We start from the raw sequence: 25,028 nt of genomic DNA on the forward strand, positions 1-25,028 counted from the left end.
CATTTATTTGTTCCAGTGTGCATTTCTGAAAGATGGGTGCTCATTGAGACAATGGTGGCACATCTGTTATTTAATGGTCACTTGTCTCACTGCTCTTTCAGCCCCATATATGTTTCTTTCTCCTGGACATATCACAGTATCTTAATTTGCATGATTTATAGCACTTTTGCAGCTGTCGATTACATTAAAGGGCTGTAAATATTCAGATTACAAGTTAGTTTTTGCGCACTCACATGAATTTTGCACTAAAACCTAAAATTCACTACTTGCACAACCACGACTGCAAAAAGCAAAATGAAAGCTGTCTGTGCTGTGTATTGTGTCTGTGCTGCCTCCCTGGCGAAAATCTTTTCCAGTCCAACTGGTTTATGGAACAATTTCCAGTGGGTTCCAGTTCGAGCCATCTGGGTTCCAGTTGGTTCCAACTGGAACCAGCTGGAAATTGTTCCATAAACCACTTGGGCTGGGAAAGATTTTCAGGTTGCCTACACAATTCATAAATGCTTTTAATCAAACTCACCCATGCAGAAGTCGTTGACACAAGCCTCTCCAATAATGCAACCACTGCAGACAGCTCGGCACCGGTTCTCAATGCATGACAGGCCCTTGGGACAGGATCCTGTGCACGTGACCACTGGCCTCTTGCAACCGATGATGGGCGTCGGGTTTCCAGTAAGACCTTCGGGACAATAGCAGTTTGCTTCGTGGTTGCTGACCTTGCAGATGGCATTGGGGCCACACAAGCCCTTGATTTCGCACGGGTTTTGGCAGCGGTTCTGAGAGCAGGTTTCATCGAGCTGGCAGTCACTGTTCTTCCTGCAGCCAACTTGACAGTAACCGGCACTGAGGCAGGCTTCTTTCGGCGGGCAGTCTCTGTGAGTGAAGCAAGGATGGACGCAGCGACTGTTGGTGCATTTCTCACCAGCAGCGCAGTCAGACTCTCGAGTGCAGACAAGCCGGCACTGCTCGTCGACGCAGGCATAGCCAGCGGCACAGTCATGGTCGCTCAGGCATACGACAGACTCTCGGCTGCAACCCACTGCTGGATCTCCGCGGAAGTGCGGTTGGCATTCGCAGGTGGCCGCATGCCCTTCGGCACGGCAGATGGTGTTCAAGCCGCACTTGAAATGGTCACAGGGGTTTTGGCACATTGGCTGACCGAGGCGGTCGGGGTAGCAGGCAAGGTGACTAGGGCAGTCCCCGTTCCCGTGGGGACAGGAGTTGGGGTGGCGACAGCCCTGGCGATATGGATCTCCAATGAAACCGTTAGTGCAGACACACTCGTAACCACTGGGCACGTCTATGCACTTGGCTGAAGGGTGGCATGGGTTGGAGTCACAGTAGTGAATCTCCTCGCATCGAACCAAGGCATCGCCAGTGTAGCCGGGACGGCAGTGGCAGATGCGCTGGTGGTTCTGAGCCACACAACCGGCATTGACTCCACAGCCATCCACGCAAGGGTCCTCGCAGTAAAAGTTAGGGAAGCAGGCTTTTGTGATGTGGCAATCTTCATCCTTGAGACATTCTACCTGCTTGCAGCCCTCCCGCTGGTCGTAAGGGTCTCCAATGTAGAGACCATTTGGACACGTGCACTTGGGAAGGTGGTTGTCGACAACGCACACAGCTCGGGGTGCACACTTGAGGAACTTGCAGCCATCCTGACACCTGCGCTCTCCATATGCTTCATCAAACTGGCAGACTTCATTGGGGTGCGGACAATCAGCATGATTAATGCACTCTGGTTCTGGGATCTTCTGGCAGCCCCCCCTGCTGTTGGGGTCCCCAGTAAAACCTTCTCGGCATGTACAACGTCCCCTGTGGTTGAATGCAATGCAGTCTGCGTCGGGTGTACAGCTGAAGCTGATGCAAACTTCAGCACACTTCATTACGCCAATAGTGTTAGGAATACAGGCTGACGTTGTCGGGCAGCCAGTATGGTTACGACATTCGTCATGCTCTCGTTCGACACAGCCAAGCACGTTCTCCTGGTCTCTAACAAAGCCGTGCCGACACTGGCATTCGTACGAGTGCTGCCTAGGAACACAAACGCTGTTGGGCCCACACTTGTTGAACTGGCAGGCGTCAAAACACCTTTTGCTGCCTGTGTTGTCGGTCCGGCAAACATCAGTGAGCCTCCTGCAGTCTTCGTCAGTCTGGCACTCATCCTTCGGTCGGCACCCATTGATAGGGTTGTCGGGGTCTCCCTTGTAGTCTTGTAGGCAGTGGCAAGAAGGCCGGTGGTTGTGCACACGGCACACAGCGTTGGGACCACACTGCTTCCTTTCACAGGCATCAATGCATTTGCCACTATGTGTGCACACTTCATGAGAGGCACACTCGTCGTCTGACGTACAGCCTTCAGTTGGCTGTGTCGGCAAGCAAGCTATGTGAGGATTGAAGGGATCTCCCTCTGTTCCAGGAGGGCACGTGCACTGTGCCTTGTGATGTACGCCCGTGCAGAAAGCATTTGGTGCACATTTTTCATACACGCACACAGGCACACATTTCCTCAGGCCTGTTGTGTCTGGACGGCAAATGAGGTCCTCTCTGCAGTCCACATCGACTTGGCATTCATCAGGAATATGGCAACCACCCAGCTGTGGGTCACCAACAAGACCAACCTTACAAACGCAGGTTGGTCTGTGGTTTACTGCCTGACAAACAGCACCTTGAGCACAAATGTGACCTTCGCAGGCATCGTAGCAATCATTTTTGCCATCAAATACCCTCTTGCAGACAGCAATGGATGGGCAATCGTTGTCCCTGTAGCACCGTTCAGGTTGGACATAGCACCCAGTCTCTCGGTTGTATGGGTCTCCAACGAAGTTGTCTCGGCACTGACAGATTGTGATGTGGTTTTCTGTTCTGCAAACACTGTTCTGGCCACACAAGGTGGTAGTGCAACCTGGAAGACAGCTCTTGATACCATTGCGGTCCACGGCACAGATCTCGTCGTCCCTGCAGTCGCTGCTTGTGCGACATTTGGGGATAGGAGTGCAGCCCTCACGGACGTCATCAGCGAGGCCCTCAAAGCCAGGCCTGCATTCACAGCTGGACTTGTGATGCACCGTGATGCAGTCTGCATTGGGTCCGCAGCGCCTGTCCCAGCACGGATCCGTGCAGTTCCTAACGCCAGCTCGAGTCAGCAAGCAAACAGCTGAATCAGGGCAGTCATTATCGTGCTCGCACAAATGTCGCATGCAGCCTCTTCGGAGATCGTGCGGATTGCCGGCAAATCCTGGGAGACACTCACAAGCTGCCAGGTGGTCCATGGCAATGCAGTTCGCATTTGGTCCGCATTCATAGTCGAGACAGAGTTCGATGCAGTCCTTAATTCCTACAGGAGTGATCTTACAGACCTGATAACCCTTGCAGTCTAGGTTACTGTGGCAACGGTCGCGAAGTATTGGTGTGCAACCCTGTGCCGGATCACTAGGGTTTCCGTTGTAACCCTCCCGACATTCGCAGACGGGCCTGTGAAGCCTTCCAACGCAGTGTGCGTTGGGGCCGCAGCGGGTTTTGAGGCAGGTCCTCGTGCAGTTTTTGATTCCTCGTGAGTCAGGAAGGCAGCGGTCGCTCTCTGCACAGTCTGCATCTTGGATACAGGTGTCGAGCAGCGGCTGACAACCCCGGATACGATCGTTGGGATTGCCCAGGAAGGAATCACGGCAGACGCACGTCGGCACATGCCTCTGTCCAATGCACTTGGCATTCGGACCGCAGGCGTGTCTCAGGCAGACGTCGACGCACTTGTTTCCACCCGACTGGTGGCGACAGGCCTCATGCTCAAGGCAGTCCTGGTCAACGGCACAGTCATCCGGCACCTGGCAGCCTGTGCCGTCATAAATGAAGCCTGGAAGACACTCGCAGATGGCCTTGTGGTGCTCTCCAAGGCAGACGGCATTTTTGCCACAGGTCTTGTCTTCACAGACATCTCTGCACTGCTTGACTCCCTTGGTTCCAAGCTTGCACTCAAAGCGTTCACCACAGTCCCTGTTCTCCAAGCACTCGTGTTGTGGTTTTGCTGTGCAAAATTAAAAAAATATATTTTTATTTTCCAGTTCTACGACTCTTTTGCATAAATGGAAAGGAAACAGCGAAATATCTCAGTGAAGAATGTGGTAACAGAAGCATGACAATAGAAGGTGTTTGAATGAAAAAAAAAGAAGACAAACAAAGGCACATGGTAATGTGCACAACTAAGAACTTGCCAGTAAAGGAACAAAAACAGCATAGAAAGGTGAAATGTAGCATTTTCAAGCAGAATGTATTAGTAGCGTGAGTACTGCCTCAATTTTTAATTCTACACAATCTCTGAAACTGTCTGCCAGCAGATCGAAATTCTGTTAAAAATAAAAGATGTGTCATTGACACAAGGGCTTTTTAGTTATACAAAAAAAATGCGTGAAACATTTATCATATAGTTCAATGCACTCACACAATTTTCACGGCACAATATGCGCTACATACAATCACAGACACAATAATGCAGACCATGCTGCGGCTTTCAAACTCCTCCCTTGCGCTGCATGAGAGAAATTGACATGTTTGCCACCTTTATGCACAAGTGGTATTTACATGTATAGGTATCAGACACCCATTGATTTCACTAAATAACAAGTCAGAAGCGTTTGGCCACCAAACTGGGCTGCGTATTATTCGGCCCGTGGCGGTACACAATAAAATTGGTAATTCAGAGATTATATTCTCTGCCCTAACCAGCCGATTCAGACAGTGAATACAGAGTGAAAAAAAAAAACAACTCTAAGCCTAATTTACCACTAGATGAAAGCGTTACAAAGAAGAATAAGATGCTGTCGAGAAAGACTCACTTGTACATCCACGAATCAGATCATTTGGATCACCATAGTATGATTCCTTGCAGACGCAGCTCGCCCTGTGGTTGACAGCTTGGCACACAGCATTTGGACCACACTGAGTGTTGATGCAGACATCTAGACAGAAAGAGAGACGACAGTGGAACACATGCCAGCCACAGACAGAGTCTGAAAACTCTCAGCATAAACCATAAACTTAATAAAAACATGTGGCAAAATACCTTGACATTTTCTAGTGTTGTCTTGGCTGACCACGCAAGCAGCATTGGGATTGCAGGTGTCATCCGTTTCACAGACGGTTCCAGCTGTTTCAAAAAAGCATCGCATGCAATATTAATGAAATCGAATGACATTTGCTTGTAGCATCAATTAACTAACGTTAGCTTAATCACAAGAATGCTGCCTTCCCAGGTGAAAATCTTTCCCAGCTCAACTGGTTTATGAAACAATTCCCAGCTGGTTCCAGTTGGAACCAACTGGAATCCAGTTGGTTCTAACTGGAACCAACTGGAAACTGTTCCATAAACCATTTGGGCTGGGAAAGATTTTCGCCAGGGTTGCCAAAGATTTAGCGCAGTACAGTGACTTCTACAGTTTACAAAGATACCAAAGGTTGGTGAGCAAGTCTACTGTGTAATGGGACATCCGCTTGCCTCTTGGTGGTGTGCAGCCGATATCCAAGTCACCAGGGTCGCCCTGGAATCCTGGCAGGCACTGGCATACACCAACCCTGTTCTCCACTGTGCAGCCTGCATTTGGCCCACAGAGTCTGTCTTCGCAGGGACCTGGACATGAATGCAAGAGCATCTTGTTAAAAAACTGCAGAACAAGACACACAACTGCTTCCATACAACCGCCTAAGCGATGAAACCCTACACTCTCTGCTGTATGAAAAATATTTACAAATTTTTGAAACTGGGTGAAAGACGCAATGATGAAGTGCCAGGTAGCAGGCCTACCACATAAATAAAGCTGACTTATCAGTTATCTGATAAGAATGTGGGGAAAAACCATTACCTTATTATTTTTACAGCAGTGATATAGCAATGTGTACTGCTACAGCATAGAAAGCATTTCCTCAAGAACTGTCTGTTTCACCTTTCAAAGGCTCTTGAACAGCACAGGTTTTTCCTACTATGATGTTTGCAGACTACCAATGCCACAGAAGTAGGGCAGCAGACAAGAGAACCAAGCAATTTCACAAAACTCTTCCGTAAGCAGAACAAATTCGGAATGATCGGTACACAACTATACGAAAGCACTACTGAAAGGAGCTAACAGTTTCGGTAAAATAATTTTCGAAATTGATTTAGAAAGCAACACAATGCGCAACCTGTTGGTGAAAGCTTAACATATGTGATCTTCTACGTTTCAGAATGAAAAGAAAAGAAACCGAAAACACAGCATGAACTGGTTGCAATTTAAAAGGCTCTAACTCAATTTTTGTGCTTTTCTTTTATATGTGCTTGCTGTAAAACTGTTCTCTTTTTACGTTTCATGTATGCCCCTGCTGCTTGGACTTCAGCCTGCAGTATTTCGCAAATAAATAAAATAAATGGGGAGACCTATATGGTCTCCTCATCAAAAATATCTCATAGATATGCTCGAGTCCATTCAAAGCAGAGCTGCCCGGTACATTTTTAGCAATTATAGTCCCCTCACAAGTGTATCCCAGCTTAAAAACCTTAATGACATACAGATACTTGAAATTCGTCGCTCCATTTCACTTCTGTGTTTGTTCCATAAATATGTTCACACCCGTCCTTCGTTGTTACCTCTGCAATCACCTTTCCGCTATTCACAACGCTTACACAATCAACTCAGCTTCAACCGGATATATGGGAAGACCCTGTCGTTTAATTCCTCTGCATTACCTAGAGCAATAAAACTCTGGAATGATCTTCCTTACAACATAATCTCTTTCATTGATCCTGGTGAGTTTAAAAAACATCTATGTATACATTTATTGCCATAGTGATGTTTGAAATGTACGACAGTTTCATTTGTTCTTAACGTTGTTTTCCCATTTACCACTTCTGTTGCCCCTGGTTGCTTTTTTTTTTCTCATGTTCGTGTTTCGCTTTTTTTTTTTCTCTATTTTCGTGTCTGATATTGTTTTAACTCCGTTTTGTATAAATTTCGTGTTCCTTTCTTGTATTTGACTTGTACCGCGTTCTTGTACCGATATTACGGTTTTTTCCATCTGTATATACCTTTTTTTCGATTGCCCCCCCCCCCCCCCCCTCACCCAATGCTCTTCGGGACCTGTGAGGTACTAATAAATAAATAAATAAATAAATAAATAAATAAATAAATAAAATGGTCCAAGCCATGTTTTTAAATGCTCTAATTGATTGTTTTTGATTAGGCGTACAGACAACAACAAGAGATGTAGAAAAATGGATGCACAACAGGCCTGTCTAGAGATGTAATGGTTACAGTTATGGCACCAAAAGTGTACGGAAAACTGTGCCGAAAAAGAACAGATGAATTGGAGCTAAGGCATCTGTGCATTCTGCATATCAGTCCAGTTTTGAAACCCACAGTTATAAAACCTCTCACTGACATTGATACTAGAAATGTAGCCAGCATTTCACTTATGTTGTGGTCTTCTATTCCAACCACATAATACTGACATGTGTCACATATCGTGAAACTTACACTGATGACCTACAGTGCGTGGGCAGATAAAAGACGTAGAGCATACTGGAGACAGTGCATCGAAGCGTTAATGATTTGAAAGCACTGCAGTGTTTCAATGAACCTAGACAGCTCTGAAGACTGAGTTCAATGGCTATATGGCATAAGCAGCCTGTAGATGAGCATGGCACAAAAGCCCCATTATGTAAGTGCAGGGTTTAATTTCAAAGATGGCTTTACATTTTTCAGTACCGACAAGAGGTATTCCATCTAAATGGCAATGAGAAACAGATTCAAACCTCAGGTAAATGATTTCACAGTATCTTTAAGTGTGATGTGTCAACAATCTCAGACTGCTCGTCCAGAACTCTTGCCACCTACATACTCTGGTAATACGGGTGCCAATTCAAGGTTATAAGATCTCTCACTTTTTCAACTAGTTCTCTGCTTTTGAAGAGAATGCAAGTGGCCTCCACTCACGAATGCAATGTCGGCGGTTGTCAATGCCGGGCACGCAAGCACCCAGAGGCCCGCAGTCGTGATCTGTGCTGCAGACGACTGGTGGGATAGGAGGAGTGAATGTGGTGGGTGGAATGGGTGGCTGTCCACCACCATCAGGAGGCACAGGTGGTGGGGGCACATCGCCGCCGCCGCCGCCGCCACCGCCCCCAGGAACCTCAGGAGCTGTGCAAAAATAAACGGGAGATAAATGAGTCAAGATTTCACTCAATGCATGCGTGTCAGTTATCACCTAACCTCTTGCGCTTGTACATCGAGATTTGAAATCGGATGCTGCAGTGGCAATTTCAAATCTATCTGCGCCATTTGTCAGCACAGAGACAGAAAACCTCAAGGTGATAAAGATACTTGCTATCATTATGGTGGAGACACGTTTTATTTTTACATTCTTGGCAACAAATACCTTGCTGTCATTGCATGCAGGCAACACTACATTACATGCACTTAGCATTTAACTTGTAACTTTTTGTTGTCATTACTTGCATAAGAATATGTGCAACAGATGCATGTAATAAGACATCTACTGCCTGTACGCATTACACCTCATCTGAAAGTTCACACCACTGCTATGACGAGTTGTACATACCTCATCTCATCTTTGAGTACAAAAAAAACAGCATGAAACAGAAAAATTATGTCTTACATACGAAAGTGAATGCCAAGGCAGACGCTTAGAAGGGACATGTACAGCTCTGCTGCCACTCTTGGCATGCTTACTGTGTCACTCTAGGATGATACTGAACAAATTAGAGGTGTAGAAATGCATTTTGAAACCAAATCCTACGCAAATCAAATCCAGACTCACAAGATGGAAGAAACAGACAGTACCAGCTACTTAGTGGCTGGCTCAATAATCAAATTTCAGAGTTGAACTGCTCCTATAAAACTTAGTCCATGCCCTAATAGACAGGCTTCCAGCTCATGGGGACTTTACAGGACTGACAAGTATATTACAATATTTATTTTACTGGTCTTGCACAGGACATAAACATAATAGCAAGGCCAAAAGGTACCACAGAGGAAACTTACTGCAAGCAAACAGTGGGTTTCCAGTCATCCCTTGTGGACAGATGCACCTGAAGCTGCCAAAGGTATTGATGCAGCTAGCATCAGTGCCACAAACACTGCCGGTTCCAAGGCACTCGTTGATGTCTGAAACAGCCACGAACAATGCAGCCATGAAATATAACTGGCTCATTACCTGAGCATTATTCAATGACATTACTGCTGTTTGCTGAACTTAGACACCAAGAAAGGCATTCCCTTTTGTAAGTGTTGCAAACAAATCCAAGCAATAACTCTTGAAAAATCAGGTGCTGATGACTGAAGACAAGTAGTAAGAACTGCGTGTTGTAAAACTGCGCTCTTTACTAGGCCCACTGTAGATGGCAAGATAAGGTGCTTTGAGTAAAACAGCCTACTGTCGCAAAACATGATTTTGCCATCACATTGTGCCAACAAAAATTGCAAATTAAAGTTAGGATAGGAAATAACTGTACTATATACCTTTCAAAGATGACATTAGTGTGGCTACTAACACAACGAAGAGATGGCATAATTAGTCAGGCCACAGCAACAAATTTGAACAAATTTATTGAAGAAGATATGCAACCAAGGAGAGCTGCTACGCCACCTCAAATTACAATGAAAATTAAAATGAAAACGAAAAATATAACGGAGCAGGCAGCTAAAGACAACATTTGTATCAGCAGGGCAATACACATATGGCATAATTTCTTGACGTACTAGATTCCCCTGCTACTTCGGTGTGAAAAATAACGTGTTCCTATCATGAGTTGTAGTTCAAGCACATTTAAGAAGACACAAAGGTGGGCACTGCAAAACATTTAAACACGAGTATTTAAACACACAGTGTATTTGTAATGCAACATATTGAAACATAGATGCAAAAGCAGAGAATGTACCACGCTTACCATCGCAGCGCGTAAAGGGGTTTCCTTGCAAACCAGCTGGGCAGCGACATTCCAGTCTGTCACCCAGCTCGTGGCATTGGGAATTCGTTCCACAGGTGAGGGCGGTGCAGCGTGGCTTGTCTTGTGCTGGAAGAACACATTCAATGAGTAATTACTCTCTTATTACAAGGACTCATGAAGGTGCAGTTTGGTAAAACGAGACATGTGAGCCTAGTGATGACTATTTCTGACAGATGGCCACCTACTTCTAAGGAATTTTTCAGCAGAATTAAGACTGCATGTACAAAAGTAAGCGGTACAGGAAGAAAATTTTGCTTTTAGTCAGAACAGTAGCACGCCAATCATGACTGAGGCTAGGTTTTTTTATTCAGCACACTTTTGCTGGACATTTTGTGACCCATAGCGAAATTAATTGAAGTATGTTTATAGAAGCCTGACCCCTTATCTGTTTGTTGCGTAATGCACGAAGGTTTGCTCAGTGTGACTGAAGGTTAGTTGAAGACTGCAAAATAGAGAAGTATGATAACTTAAATATGCAAGAATTCACCTAAATTACCATGACACCTGACTCTTTATACTGCATGAGCAGGCATAACAGAAACAGGATATATGAAGTAAGTGCCTACACAAACAAAAACTGCACGCAAGAGCCATTTGGCACTCATGGTCATAAAACCTTAAAAATCCAGGAATTCAACATAAAACTCTACCAACGGTCAGGGAAACTAAAAGTATGCACTTTCATGAAGCTCAATCCTGACCAGTTTTACAATGTTACGAATTGCATCGGACACGAAATCCTATGTGGGTGCCCTCTCCCGAGCACTTATACGGCACAAATCTGATCAAATTAAAACTAAATGACCACTTACTGCAGCCAGTGTAGGGGTTTCCAAAGAGCCCAGGGTTGCAAACACACTTGTTTGGTACAGCATACATGCAGTGCGCTCCGACTCCACATCCCGGAGAACACACAGGTGGCAGGACCGCTACACAGAAACACGAAAATCAGTGTTTTCGGCCTGCCACTCACACGGTTGTGAGAGCCTGCCCTCACAGAAACAATTAAAATGCATTAAGCCTGCTGCTTACGTGGAACACACATGACTTCAGAGTTGCCCAAGAAGTATGGCAAGCACACACAGCTGCCAGTCTGTTGATCACAGCGTGCACCAACACCACACTGGACGTTCTCGCATCGATCTAATGAAAAATGAAGGAAAATTGTGTTAACTGGGAACTTGCACGATAAACGGCTGGCTGGAAATGTTTGCCAACAGCAACGGCAGATCTGAGAAAGAAGCAAACGAACCTATGCAATAGCCAGCAACACAATCCTGCCCTTTCGGGCAAGGTCTGGATTCTGTGCAGTGAGTATCTATGTAGAAAAAAAAAAGAAGACAAAATCACGCATTTAGTTCTGAACACTGATAATGAACGGTACCATTGCGCGATTCAACAAGGCAATTCACAAAGCCGTTGCTTTCTGAAGCAAATCTTCAGTGTAGTTCCCAGCCTCTTGCAGTCAGTTTTTCTGCCAATGCCAGTAACAGTGTTTACAAAAATTCTTTCAAAGCTGAAAAAGCCAATGCTAGTGCTACAAGCAACAAGCTTTCATGCAAGCCTGTTGAACAGCTTTAGGAGCAGTTTTTTCTCCCAGGAGAGTCGTCTTGAAGAAAAGGTTGCCATAATTAAAAGGAACAAATTAATGAACGAACTATGCTGTGCCATTATGTCGCATGCATGTTATTTTTTACGTACAGATAACTGGCTTATTTCTTATTGTTTAGGTGTTTCAAGCAATTGTTCCTATCACAGGTTAGTTCCCGATGGGCACTGAACCTCCCTTGGACGTCCTACAGACATCCTGAACATCCAGAGGACGTCCAGGGGAGTTCCAATGTTCATTGGGAATTAGTAGTTCCATAGTATGCTGCAAAGTTCAGTGCGTCGGCAGTAAACTCGCAGACAAATCGTACCAGGTGAGCATTCTCCGCCTTCCCAAGGGTTGCCGCGGAATCCTTCGAAACATTTGCAGACGCCCTCGTTTCTCGAATTCACAATGCAGTGTGCATTGTTGCCACACCACACCTTGGAGCATGCTGGAAAAAAAGATGTAAGAAAAATTTCGAGTGAGAAAAAGTTTTGAGTGAATGCTGCAAAACAAGAAAAAGCTAGCACAGAAGTAAACATCACATAAAGCCTTTTAAGTTAATTAGTGAGATCAAATGTCACAAACAGCATTGTCTTTTTCTTTTTACCAATACACTACTATGAAAGCACAAAAGCAGGATGAACACCTCTTTGTCACGATCCCATGGGGAGAAATGCTAGTGTTATAGCAGTCCCGGTGTCAAATGGTGCTCCTAATTGTCACCATGTACAGCCTTTGTCAAAAGTTTGGAGCCCAGGAGGTTTGCTTCTGAGCCACACTGTGTGGTTCGTAATGCATCTACAGCGCTCCAAATTTCCTGCAGGTAAGATGATTTCTGGTCCTGCCTCCTTCAATGGGTATGACTTCCCAGAATGCTTCAGGAGTCCCACTACAAGGCTTAGAAGCAAACTCCTTGGGCTCTAAACTTTTGACAAAGACTGTACATTCAAAGGCAGATACCATTTGCTTTGTATTTTTAGGTGCAGGATATTAGGGTCGCCCTGAAAAGAACGTCGACTTACGCGATCGACAGCCTTGCTCCAGGTCGTAGGGATCGCCATCGTAGCCAGGCCGGCACCAACATGTCGGTTTGTGGTCCTTGGGTTCGCAGTAGGCATTTGGACCGCATTCTGACGTCACGCAAGGATCTGGATAACAATAAAAGGTAAATGAACAGTGAGATTATGAGCAACAATATGCTTTATTTGCTGCATGAAAAATAAAAAAAATTGGCGGAAAGTTTTAAATGCTTGCACATTGCTAACACAGCCTAAAACAAGTCTACAGTTATTAGCAAGTATATCTTATTATATACAGGGCCCATGAAACTTACATTTGAGGCATCTGGTGAACTCATTCAGTAATTATCATAATTCTTTATGTGTCCCAGAGAAAGAGGTTGCTGAAAACACATGAAAGAGACTCACCAAAGCAAGTGGCTCCCTTTGCTTCGCACACAGCATTTCGAGGACACTGGTCATCTGATTTGCAAGCAGCTGATCCTTGGCCTGAAACAAAAGAGCATTGTATTAGCGATCCTAGCTTGCGACCAAATATACAACTGCAAAAAGATGGAAAGCATTAAAAGAAACAAATTGAACATACATCCAACTCCAAACGGATCCCCTGTTGTTCCTGGTGGGCATTCACACTGGAAGCCGCCAATGATGTTGATGCAGATGGCTCCGACTCCACACGGGCCATTCGGGTCGATCGGAAGGTTCGACGTACACTCGTTCACATCTGCAGAGCCAAACAACAAAATTGTGAGCAAAAACCTTACTTAGGCCCTGGTGACATCAACAAGGAGTATTAAAAAGACTTCTGCTAATTTGAACAAATTTTTAGTCCCCTTAAAGTTCAAAATATAGAGAATCAATCACACTGAAGCTTCAGATCACTTCTCGAGTCTTGCAGCATGCTGTTCCTAAGCACTTCAAGCTCAAAACAAGAGCACAGTGATAGAAAAATGAAACATGGAACTCCAGTTTAAAAGATGCCCTTTAGCATAGTGACTAATAATTCAGTTGTCACACGAAAGGTACAGCAAGCATTAACAGTTTACAGCAGACTGCTTTTACAGATGGTGAAAAACCAACATTTCCTAGAACTAATTATGGTAAACAAGCACTTAATTTTCTTATACCTAATGTTCTAAACAGCTACGAATCTAACCAGCTTAGCATGTATAACCTCCGACCACATGATTTAAAAGTGTACTTTGTAAATAATATTCCATAACTTCTTTTCATGTATTGTAGTTTGTGTATGTATCGGTGCCCTTTTCTCATTTGTCATCAACCCAGCAGTGTGTATAACTTTCAAATGCATTTGTTCAGTTTTAATTGTTTTTTCTAGTTTCAAACTACATCTCTGTGTAGCAATCCTTTCAATCGTAAATATTATAAATTCTTTCTATAGTGTGCTCGTATGCGACCTGCCACCGTTGTATGTATGTGTTTATCTTATCGGAGTGTCTAGCGTTCCGTCCAGACGGAACATTTGCTGCTGCTGCAGTTCCGTCCAGACGGAATATTTACTGCAGCTAGAGTTCCGTCCATACAATGGACAATTTTAGTTTCACGTACGCAGAAGCTTCACGTAAGTAGAGCGCTTACGGGTCATCAGTGCGCATGCGCAGAACGTAAAGTGTCTGTGTGGGTCGAACGGACGTACGTGAGATTCGGATCTTTGCGTTGCGGTCTTCACATTGCTTGCGTACGTGGCGTTACCAAGATGGCGGCGCCCTGCCCGCCCGCTTCACAACGATAACAGCTTCGTCGCTAATCCCTCGACGTGGTATCGTGCTGTAAGCTGCTGTATTTGCCTTCAGTTGGTCCATTCTTGCTCTCGCATGACGTTTTAGGTGAGAACTAGCTTTTGTTTTCCAGATAGAAATCCGTTTCAGCAGCTTCTAAGCCTGACGGAGTAGCGTTTGTGGTCGTCATAGCAACGAGTGAGCCGACGGTCTCGCGAGACCACGCGAAGCTCAAAACCTAGCGGGATATCGCGAGACCCTCGGCACAGTCAGCGGGAAAGCAAAACGGTGCACGTCTTTTCTCCATACCAGCCCATACCATGCTCCTTACGCAGACGTCGTTAACATGAGTGGGACACCAGCGCGCCTTCGCTTCTCGAAAAGCGATGATTTAAATATGATGCCGGGCGTGAAAGAATGCAATCCCTTTGAAGATAACATGTAACATACAGTTCGGTGGAATAAAATCGCTCAACGTTTGTCAGAAGAGAGGGGGAAAGTGTTTACCGCCCGCACTGCGGCTTGGCCTGGCTGCGCTCCAAGCAGCTCGACTAAGCAAAATTAGTTCTCTTTGTACTAGATGGCGCGGCTCCACATGATAGTGCATTTTTAGGTTCTACGGCAAATCTACACAGTTTGCGTCCCGTACGCAAACTGTACGAAGCGACACGAGCGTACGCTACGTAGACTGCTCACGTTTACATGCGTGAAGGTTATACGTACGTAAAACTAAAACTGTCTAATGTCCGTACGGCCCATACTATTCAAAATGGGTGATTTCTGCCCACATAAAGCATTTCTTTGCGTCTGGAATAACCAGTTGACCAAGCTGTATCCAGATGTCCTCTCTACGCATGTATACGGCACCAAAATATCTGTCCGCGTACTGCGTTTAGTTACATCCTCGAAGGTATAACTTCCGTGCATGCATGCAGGATCGGGAAAATGACACTGTTAGAAGCAGAGTGCAGAAACTCTTCGCGAAGTGATGTGAAGCCCTGTCGCTATTTGTGCTGCAAGATGACGTAGCGCGAAAAAGACTAAGATGTACACAAACGGTCAACAAGCATCATGCGAACGCACCAACAAACCCAAGCCAAAACTCGATCTATTGCCATTTCTCACTGACTGCTCGGAAAATAAAATGATGCAGCAGAATATCCTGTCACACATTAGGCGGAACAGGATTGCCACTTTTTTAAATGGACATGCAAAAGTATGCAAGCAAACTGGTTTCACAATCCCTAACGCCAGCGTTAATTCCGTCTTGACATAACTCTTGTGGCAGATAATGCTGGACGGAACTGTATGGCGTCAGATACAGTTCCGTCTGGACGGAACCCCATCGCTACATGCAGTTCCGTCTGGACGGAACTTTGGCGCAAGTTGTAGTTCCGTCTAGACAGAACTCCAGCGCAAATTGTAGTTCCGTCTGGACGGAACTCTAGCCACAGCCTTATCTTATTTATTATTTTGTAATGGCTCTTAGATGAGCCACAGGCATTTTCAACCTATTTTCTTTAGCTTTTGGCCTGTGGCTCATTCTAAAGAATGTGCACATTTGTGAAATAAAGTTTGGATTCAATTCAATTCAATTCTCTCAGTTTGTCATGCCATTAGGAATGTTATGAAGATGAAGAAGCCACATAAGCATCGGCCTTTCTGTCAGTTCAAACTACCTCATTAGTTTCATAGTTCAATGCTTTTATCACCAGTGCAGGTACGCGATGGTGTCAGATGAGGCGAAAAGGAGTCTTACCCCAGCAGCCAGTCTGTGGGTTTCCAGTGCAGCCAGGGTTACACTGGCACTGCGGTCCCGATGGCGTGATGGCACATGTCGCATATTGGCCACACTGAATCCAAGCACAAGGATCTGCACAACCAGACATACTCTTATTGAATGCTGTTCATCTCATCGGCCAACCTCCCCAGACAAACAAAACTAGTTTGAACGCTTGAAAGCATATCTAGAGCCAACTGAAATCTGAAGGGTTCCGATATAAGTTTTCAATTGCTTCCAGCTGTGCTTTTAGGAAGTCCAATTGTTTTTTTTGACTGGACCAGTACTTGACAATGCTTTGAACACAATTTGAACGCAAGAACTGCGATATTAACAGCACCACTGATACATATTTTGTTGAAACTGCTATTTCTCTGTCTCTCAAGCTTCTTTCTCTCTTCTCTCATGATTACTGTAGTGCAAGAAGGTAGATAGAAAGGCCTGGCACCACACACACAATGCGTAATCTGGTTCTTAATTCCTCACATGTCACCCTGCAGCATATTTTTTGGCAATATATGTTCACGAATGCACTCTCCTTTCGTACAAAAGACCAGCCAATGGTGGTGGTTCCTCATTCTAGCGGTGCAACACGGACGCTTTTGTGGTAGCAAAAACTACGAAGGAGAGCAAAAGATTGAATGGAGCAAAAGGATGGTCTGATACAAGTGTTTTATGGGCCCCTTAATTACAAATTTACCTTGCTTTACTCAGTTATTCTTGAAAAACGCCCACTTTGCCCAAAGTACTGTGTTTTGCATGTGCTGGTGGTTACCTTGTGCCCTGGGCAATACATTACAGTCAGGCCCACTTATAACAATACTGGTTATAACAATATATCGGATATAACAATGGTCAGTCGTGGCACCATCAGCTTTACCATGTGTTCTATGGTAAATTAAACTGCTTATAGCAATGCTGTCAAGGCACATTATTGGTTATGACAATTAAATCTGGTAATTGAGTGTCAACCATTATAGAAAAAAAAACAAGGGAATGCTACAACCACACCAGCAAAACCGTGCTTACAACACAAAAGCGTGCATGTGTGGGGCCAGCCAATGGACTAAGCCAGCGCAGCAACGCCATGAAAGCAAAAGAACCCGTGAATGCATTTCCCTGAGCAAAAGGCCCATGCAGAGAAGTAGGCAGCATGGTAGGGAGCCTTGGCGGAGCAGTCCATTATTAACATTTCTGAGGGGTGCACCGCTCGCAGAAAAAAATGCGCAGACACGTTTTTCTTTGTTTTTACACTCTCGAGCTATGGCTGGCACCGGCAGCACATATGTTGTCCCATCTTCCGCTGTTCTTCGCTAGCTTCCCCACGGTCCCCGCTTCACAAATTTCACGTGTCCTAGGGGCAGGCGTCATCACGTCAGACGAGCTGCTGCCTTGCTGCATTGGCTACACACGCCATGCGTACCCACAATCAGTCAGTGCAGTGCGCGTGCATGCAGCCACCGCGGTTTTTCTCTTGCCAGCTGTCACCACACCCTTAGTTCGGCATGCTTCTTGAATTTCCCATAAGAATCATTTCTGGAAAGCCGGTTTGATTCCTGTGACGTGGAGGTGCACGAAGCTCCCGCCGGTGCAGTGATGGCGGTGCTTTGGTCATCAGTGAACATATCTCCGGTCCTCTGAAGTTCTAATTAACGAGCTTTTACAGGCATTAGAATAGTCAAACCCCTCCGGGTATTTACTGTAAATGCTCTGAAGTTTGTCATCTTTTCTTTTTTTCGGCACAACCCTGTTATAACAATTATTGGTTATAACAATGGTATTTCCATGGCACTTGAACATTGTTATAAGTGGGTTTGACTGTACTTACTAAATTGCACTACAATGAAGCACAATTATGTTCCGAAAACTAAGTACACTGAAAACTGAAGGCAGCTTACAAGATAAATGAGAATGTCCTGGAAACACTCACCCTTGCAAGTATCACCTTCCAAGATGTACGGAGGGAGACACTGGCACTGTCCACGAACACACTTTTCATTTGACGGGCAGTCAGGATCATTCCGGCACCGGATGCCTGAGTTAGAAACAAAGAAAGAAGAAAGAGTTGAGAAAATAAAATGCTCCATATGCAGGCGAACAACTAGAATAGGTGCTCAGTACAGCATAATGACTCTGTTAGAAACACGTGAATGTGTAAGTAAGCACAAAGCCGGTCAACAGTGAACACCAGTTTTTGCTTTCCCTGTATAATGTACTGTCAGCATCAAATGAAACACGAGCAAGACAATAGAAATGGGAACAGGAAAATTGAGATTTTAGATGAGGGATGCTGAATACTACTAAAATGAAGAGTGGTTTTTGAGGAAAGGAAATGATGCAGTAACTGTATCTCCATGGACACTCGAACTGCGCTGTAAGGGAAGGGTTGAAGGAGGGAGTGAAAGAAGAAAGGAAGAAAGGGGTGCCTAGTGGAGGTCTCCAGAATAATTTCGACCACCTGAGGGTCTTTAACCTGCACTGATATCGAACAGCAAATGGGCGCCTTTTGCATTTCGCCTCCATCGAAATGCAGCCACCGTGTTTGTGTTCGAACTCGGGTACTCCAGCTCAGTAGACGAGTGCCTTAACCACTGAGCCACCGCGACGGGTAAGAATACCACTAGCACACTTGATTTTTACTTCGATGGAGCAAACATTGCTTCGTGAAAGTGTTGATGCACCCCGCCTGCAATTCTTTTCCAGCAGTTAATCTTTTTGCATTCTTGAGTTTGCGTTACAAGCATCTTGTTTGCATTTCATTTGTAACTGATAGTGCTGTTAATTGCGCATCGCTATTCTATATTTCAAGCAATGCAGCTAATGCTTCATACTGCGACATTTTGTTACAAATATGTTTTGGTTCCTGTTTTTTTTTTTCTTTGCAGTGATGTTGACTTTTTGCCAACTTCTTTCTATATTTCTCTCCACTGACAAGATGTACAAACAAACAAACAAACAAACAAACAAACAAACAAACAAACAAACAAACAAACAAACAAAATATATTCATCCTGCATGACAGGAAATTTTTGCTGTTGTGTAGAGATGAATCTTTTCAATAAGTAATGTTGAGTGCTCTTTCATTAAATGCTGCATGTAGAAAAGCAAGATGGCTTACGAATCGGGGAGCAGCCTTGTCGTGGATTTCCTGTATATCCTGGTGCACACAGACACTGGTAGTTTCCAAGCCCATCCCGGCACTGGGCATTGGCACCACATGGTGACCATTCGCTGATTTCTTCGCACTCGTTGATGTCTGAAAGGCCGATGTCGAACCGTTAGCTTCAAAGTAACTTGTTAGACAGAAAACACACAAACAGTGGTGGTGATGATGCCACAGTGATCTTACTTCGGCAAAACCCAGTGACCTCGAGAGTGAACCCTTTGGGGCAGATGCAGAAACCGTAGCTCGGTCCGGTGAAAATGCACTCCTGGTTCTCTGGGCATGGGTTCGTAGTCGAGCAGTTTCGGCTAACCACTGAAGATGAAAAGTGCCAAAAGTTCTTGTTAGAACAATGACATGGTTCGGCAATTTGCATGCAATTCTCTTTGAAGGCAGTACCGCAGTTTTCTTGCACTACGATTCCTTCGTAAGTCCCTTGAAATAAACAGGCCTTATTCATGTTTTTAAAAACAGAGTCATGCAACAATGCATCGTCGCATATCTCTTCAGTCAACATTTCAAATCTGCCAACAGGCTCGGCTTTCAGTGTGAAAAAAAATGATCGGAAATATAGTTGGACACACAATGCTGAGCAGGAGTGACATGTACCTTCGTGAACAACCTTCACTTCGAGAAGAATTGTCAGAAGGACATATACAATTACACTTAAATGTAACAACTCAAAGGAATAAAGAGATACCAAGCAAAATTTTGAGAAGTTAATCTCAAACACCATGCTCACACATTTAATTACAACAAATTCAAGGCTACTTGAGTGTACACTTGCTACCACTGCACTGCTACTGGTGTAGAGGCATTTATGCTTTTCATTCTTTACCTCCATAGCATAAGAATATTGCTGTCAGATTAGTGGATAGCTGCTAACTCTGCTAATCACTTTCACAAATGCTTCCAAAGTTTCTTCTTAATGCCGAGGGCATAAGTTTGACCAATGAGCAATTTGTTCACAACTTTGGTTTAAAAAGGTTAAAGCAGAGGTTCTCAAACAGGGTTCCGCAGAACACAGGGGTTCCGCGGGCTGTCTTCTTGTGTTCCGCGAGAACCCTCACCGGCCCTGACCCGGCAGCTGATATGAGACTGGCTTTGAGTGCTACTGAGCCACGCTTTGACTTGCTCTTAAAAGGGAAGCAGTACCACCCATCACATTAGTATTTGTATTAATCTGTGCTTAACTTTTGCAACTCTCTGCAAAAATGCGCTCGACAACATTGCTGGTAAGTGAAGGGGGGGGGGGGGGGGGGGGGGTCCCTGGAACTTATTGAAGGCTTTTGGGGTTCCTCCAAGCAAAAAAGTTTGAGAACCCCTGGGTTAAAGGTATCACCAAAGGAAGATCAAAATTGGAAATACATGTTATAACATAAATGCTGATATGGCAAGAGCTTTTTACAACTGGTGGAATGATTTCCTCAGACTTAAGGCGACAAGGTGGGCACTTACTGATGCAGTACTCTCCTTCCCGAACAAAGGGATGTTTGCAGCCACACGCTCCCTTCTGGTAACGGTCCTTGATGCAAACTGTGTTTCCAGGGCACTGGCTGTCCTTCTGACACTCGATCTCCTCCGGGTAGCAGACACTGTACGGGTCGCCCACATGACCACGAGGGCACTGGCACAGGTAGCTGCCTTCCAAGTTCATACAGAAGGCGTTCAGGCCGCAAGGAGAGCTGGTTTTGAACTCCGAGCACTCGTTGATGTCTGCACGGAAGAATAGATGCAACCGCAATTTGAATAATAGGCAGAGTTTGTTTCTGGCAGAGAGTTCCCCTGAAGAGAGAGAGCAGGGTGAACCAGCTTCGAGTCTTTTTCGTATTGATGCATTCTAGAGGCTGCACCAATGAAAGGTGCAGTGTACAGTCGGGGACAAAAGTCTCCGGACCAAGTGTTCCTCTAACGAAGCCGATAGCTTTGCTATTAGTCGGCGGCTGGAGACCACACTTGTGGAGATAAAAATTAAATTTTATGTTCTTTCATCTTCACAAGTGTGGTCTCCAGCCGCTGTCTGATAGTAGAGCTATAAGCTTCGTTTGAGGAACACGTGGTCCGGAGACTTTTGTCCCCGACTGTACATTAGAGCAAGCAATAAAGCGTAACCTACGAAGGTCGTTGTGCACTAAGATCACCACCCTGACAAGAATCATGCTGCTTTGACGCAGGTTCCAGCAAACAAAGTCATGCTAGCACTTGATGAATAATTTCACAGAAAACAGATATCACAAGGTTTCACTGAAACCTGTTCATTTCAACTGTTAAAAGAGACACTGGAAAGTTTTAGCCAATACAGGCATAGAATACAGGATTTGCATTAAAACTTTCATATCTGAGACTATTCTTGTATGCCTGGTAACCAGAATCTCACTCAGAACCTGCTATGAGCAGTGCATATCGTGCATGTTCTATCCTGCTCTGTCCTTATTACAGTATTGAGTCAAAGAGTCCAGCAAGCACATTCAAACTGCGTTACACTTACCTCTGCATCGTGCGATGGATGTGTCATAAGTGAAGCCCCGACGACACACACACTGGCTACGTCCCTCCACTGATATGCATTCCTCGTGTGGCGGGCAAGGACGGGCACTTGAACAGCCGTGGATGACTTGTTGTTCTGCAAATGTACAGTTTTTAACAAGTAAATTTCATTGCCCAGAACAAAACGTTTCTGTCCTGTGGAAAAAAAATAACATGGCGTATTACCAATGTTGCAGACAAGCTCTGTTTACAATAAGCCAGGCAAGTATTAGAGACACTATTTGCACTAAGTGAGCAGAAAAATGAAGTTTAAAGGTCTCACCTTTTGCCAAGCATCCTCTGAAAGGGTCACCTTCAAATCCATGCGGGCACACGCATTCAAACTTCCCAGGCAAGTTCCGGCAAAGGGCACCTTGACCACAAGGATGACTTCCAGAACATTCATCGATGTCTGCACATAAAAAAATCAAAACATTTTTGCGAGCAATACAGCACAAGTTGTAACGTTGCACCTAAAGTCATCCATGTTCTTTCTGTACTGCGGTGCTTGAAATTATCACAAAAGTTACTTGCTTCACAACAACAAGAAAAAGCAATGGAATAACCAAAATTTCTTGTGGATGTTAGAAAAGCAAAACAAATTCTTACCAACGCAACCAGGCAGGCTGTTACTTTGACCGGTAAAACCATGTGCGCAAACGCAAATTGGCTGCCCAGCATGGTCAAGCTGACATTTGGCATGAGCGCCACAGAATATGTCTTCACAAGGATCTGTTGAAGAAACAGTGAATATATGTGTATGTGTATAAACCTTGAGAAATGAGAAAACAACAAAGAGAGAATGGTTACACTATAAATATCAACATACGTCGGCATTCGCTTCCAAAGTTGGGCGAAGGGCAGTAGCACTGACGGTCTCTGCAGACTGCATGGCCAGCGCAGGCATCGTCTCGCTCACATTGGATAACTTGAACACCTGAAGGAGCAAACATCAAACGAACGTGACAAGAATTTTCAAACTGCTAAAGCACTAGCTTTATACACTGTCCATTTAGTTTTGTACAGTGAAGTCCCTTAATTCCCAGTCTATATCATGCACAGATCTGATGTAAAACAAGCAAACGTTATACGACATAGCACACAGGTTTAATTTTGTCCATTACTGCCAAACAAACAACATTCGAGATCATTCCCTTCATGTATTGGCATAATCACAAAACACAAGTTCCTAGCATTTCTAGTCAGAAACCACAACATATGTCAGTTCTTGAGTAGCAATGAAAGAAGCATCATGAATATTATGTTAAGTTAGAGTTAGCCATTAAAACTGCACGATCATCTTACATCGAACAGTTGGGTCTCCTGAGGTCCCTGGTGGACACCTGCAGTGGTAGCTTCCAGGCGTGTTCGTGCAGATGGCAGATATTCCACACTTGCCATTCGGTCCAAATGTCTGTGCGCACTCGTTGATGTCTGGAAGGTGATAGAATCACATTCGCAGGCTTAGTAATGGTTTTAGCATTCATTTGAAGGTGATTGAACACATGAAAAAAAAATAACTGAGTTATATATGTGAAAAAAAAAAAAGATTTTTGTGATTTGGAAGAGAATCAAAACTCAGACTGAATTGCCTCAGTAGGTATGCAGCGCAGACACAATAAATGACGCTGTATCGGAAATGAGCATAGGCACGGAAATCGCAATATTTATCGTGAATATGTCACATGCAGACGACACTGAAATAATGCCTTTGATGATAAATGTGATACGGACTGATCGCTGCGTACACCACAGCTAGGCATCAATACTTCGAATGAACACGTCATTTGAATGAGAAACCGACACACATATACGCGTACCATTCACAAAAAAGTAATAATAAAAACAAATTTTTCATGTGGCTCTGAGGCAGCCCTAAATTTCTGCTGTTCCGACGCTCAGACCTAAGCCATGCAAATAGCATACCAAAACCAGATAGAAACCAAAAAGCTTGGGCATTATCCAGTACAGACGGTCTTTGCAAAACATTGAAGCAGGCTTTCCTGCACTGTGAAAATTCCGTGGCCATTATGATGAGCCTCATCTTAGGAAATTAGCTGTACAGCTGCTGTCTTTCACCATCCGGCATAACATATGAACGTGATCACCAACATACTAGGCTACGATAGAATGCGCAGGGGGATTCGCCAGCATCCCTGAGTGGGGATTATGTTGATGTCAGCAGTACACCTAATTTCCATCAAGAATGTGCTGCACACCTACGGTGCTGTTTTTCCAAGCAGGAAAGCCGACTTCATCATTTGGTTTGGTTTGGTTTATTGGGGTTTAACGTCCCAAAGCGACTCAGGCTATGAGGGACGCCGTAGTGAAGGGCTCCGGAAATTTCGACCACCTGGGGTTCTTTAACGTGCACTGACATCGCACAGTACACGGGCCATGTCAGTGCACGTTTGTGAAGGCCCTGACAAGATAATAGATGGCGTGCGCCAGAGTCACGACAGTCATCATGCTGTGCGTCAGGAGCTTAAGGTAAAAGCCTGCTCATTCGTGTAATCTGCTTGTCGCCACCTGCCGGTGGAAGCCTGCTGGAAACTATGCTTGGTGCCAGAGACCACAGACTGGCTCTGCCTGATACAATATCATGCAGCCTTTAACACCATGTGCAAGCCTTAACTCTGCTCACAGATATATGTGTGCACTGACCGTGACAGCGGACACGTCCATTGCCCGAATATCCGGGTGGGCAAGAGCAGGTGAAGCTGCCCAGCGTGTTGGCACAGAGGGCGCCCTGCCCGCACAGCCCCGAGGGTCCCAGCAGCCGGTCGCATTCGTTGACATCCTCGCAGAACCGGAATGGGTCCCCAGTGAAGCCCGGCGGACAGGAGCAGCGGTAGCTGCCTGGTGTGTTGCTGCACAGTGCACCCTGGCCACACAGACCTGACGGGCCGTGGTGCACGCCGCACTCGTCCACATCTGCAGGGAAGAGTCAGGAACAAGCCACACGGGTGTTACACGCATACATACATACAGAACAGCTGTTAGCAGTAGCATGGATAACATGACCTCATGCTGTGCTTATACTCGACCTAGCATGTATCTGTACAGCCTTAGTAAAAAATGCACATGCCATGTCATAGAGCTCATGCAACACTTCTTGCACTCCTAATAAGCGCTGAGGGCGGAGAGACAAAAAGTCTCCTTACTCCTCCAGAGTTTTGGGATGCAATGCAAAATGAGCTGCACCACAAGGCCAAA

At 45.0% G+C, this 25,028-nt stretch overlaps 1 protein-coding gene across 1 annotated transcript in view; it reads right to left on the reverse strand.

Moving 5' to 3' along the window:
- The window catches only part of LOC149363695 (uncharacterized), a 143,300-nt gene that overhangs the window by 60,009 nt on the left and 58,263 nt on the right, over positions 1-25,028 (reverse strand). The window contains exons 13-37 of the mRNA XM_089573657.1: positions 24,477-24,746; positions 23,118-23,246; positions 22,642-22,749; positions 22,422-22,544; positions 22,096-22,224; positions 21,775-21,909; positions 20,745-21,002; positions 19,473-19,601; positions 19,242-19,379; positions 18,054-18,158; positions 16,103-16,216; positions 13,191-13,328; positions 13,013-13,093; positions 12,608-12,733; positions 11,911-12,033; positions 11,244-11,309; positions 11,024-11,134; positions 10,804-10,920; positions 9,932-10,057; positions 9,027-9,149; positions 7,959-8,162; positions 5,492-5,623; positions 5,060-5,143; positions 4,833-4,955; positions 521-4,024 (exon numbers count right to left, since the gene is read on the reverse strand). Coding sequence (XP_089429783.1) covers positions 521-4,024; positions 4,833-4,955; positions 5,060-5,143; positions 5,492-5,623; positions 7,959-8,162; positions 9,027-9,149; positions 9,932-10,057; positions 10,804-10,920; positions 11,024-11,134; positions 11,244-11,309; positions 11,911-12,033; positions 12,608-12,733; positions 13,013-13,093; positions 13,191-13,328; positions 16,103-16,216; positions 18,054-18,158; positions 19,242-19,379; positions 19,473-19,601; positions 20,745-21,002; positions 21,775-21,909; positions 22,096-22,224; positions 22,422-22,544; positions 22,642-22,749; positions 23,118-23,246; positions 24,477-24,746 — 6,696 coding nt within the window. The remainder of the gene's footprint in view (positions 1-520; positions 4,025-4,832; positions 4,956-5,059; positions 5,144-5,491; positions 5,624-7,958; positions 8,163-9,026; positions 9,150-9,931; positions 10,058-10,803; positions 10,921-11,023; positions 11,135-11,243; positions 11,310-11,910; positions 12,034-12,607; positions 12,734-13,012; positions 13,094-13,190; positions 13,329-16,102; positions 16,217-18,053; positions 18,159-19,241; positions 19,380-19,472; positions 19,602-20,744; positions 21,003-21,774; positions 21,910-22,095; positions 22,225-22,421; positions 22,545-22,641; positions 22,750-23,117; positions 23,247-24,476; positions 24,747-25,028) is intronic.

This window comes from Amblyomma mixtum, chromosome 2 (genome assembly GCF_055824585.1).
Source record: "Amblyomma mixtum isolate Tamu chromosome 2, ASM5582458v1, whole genome shotgun sequence".
Taxonomy (NCBI): domain Eukaryota; kingdom Metazoa; phylum Arthropoda; class Arachnida; order Ixodida; family Ixodidae; genus Amblyomma; species Amblyomma mixtum.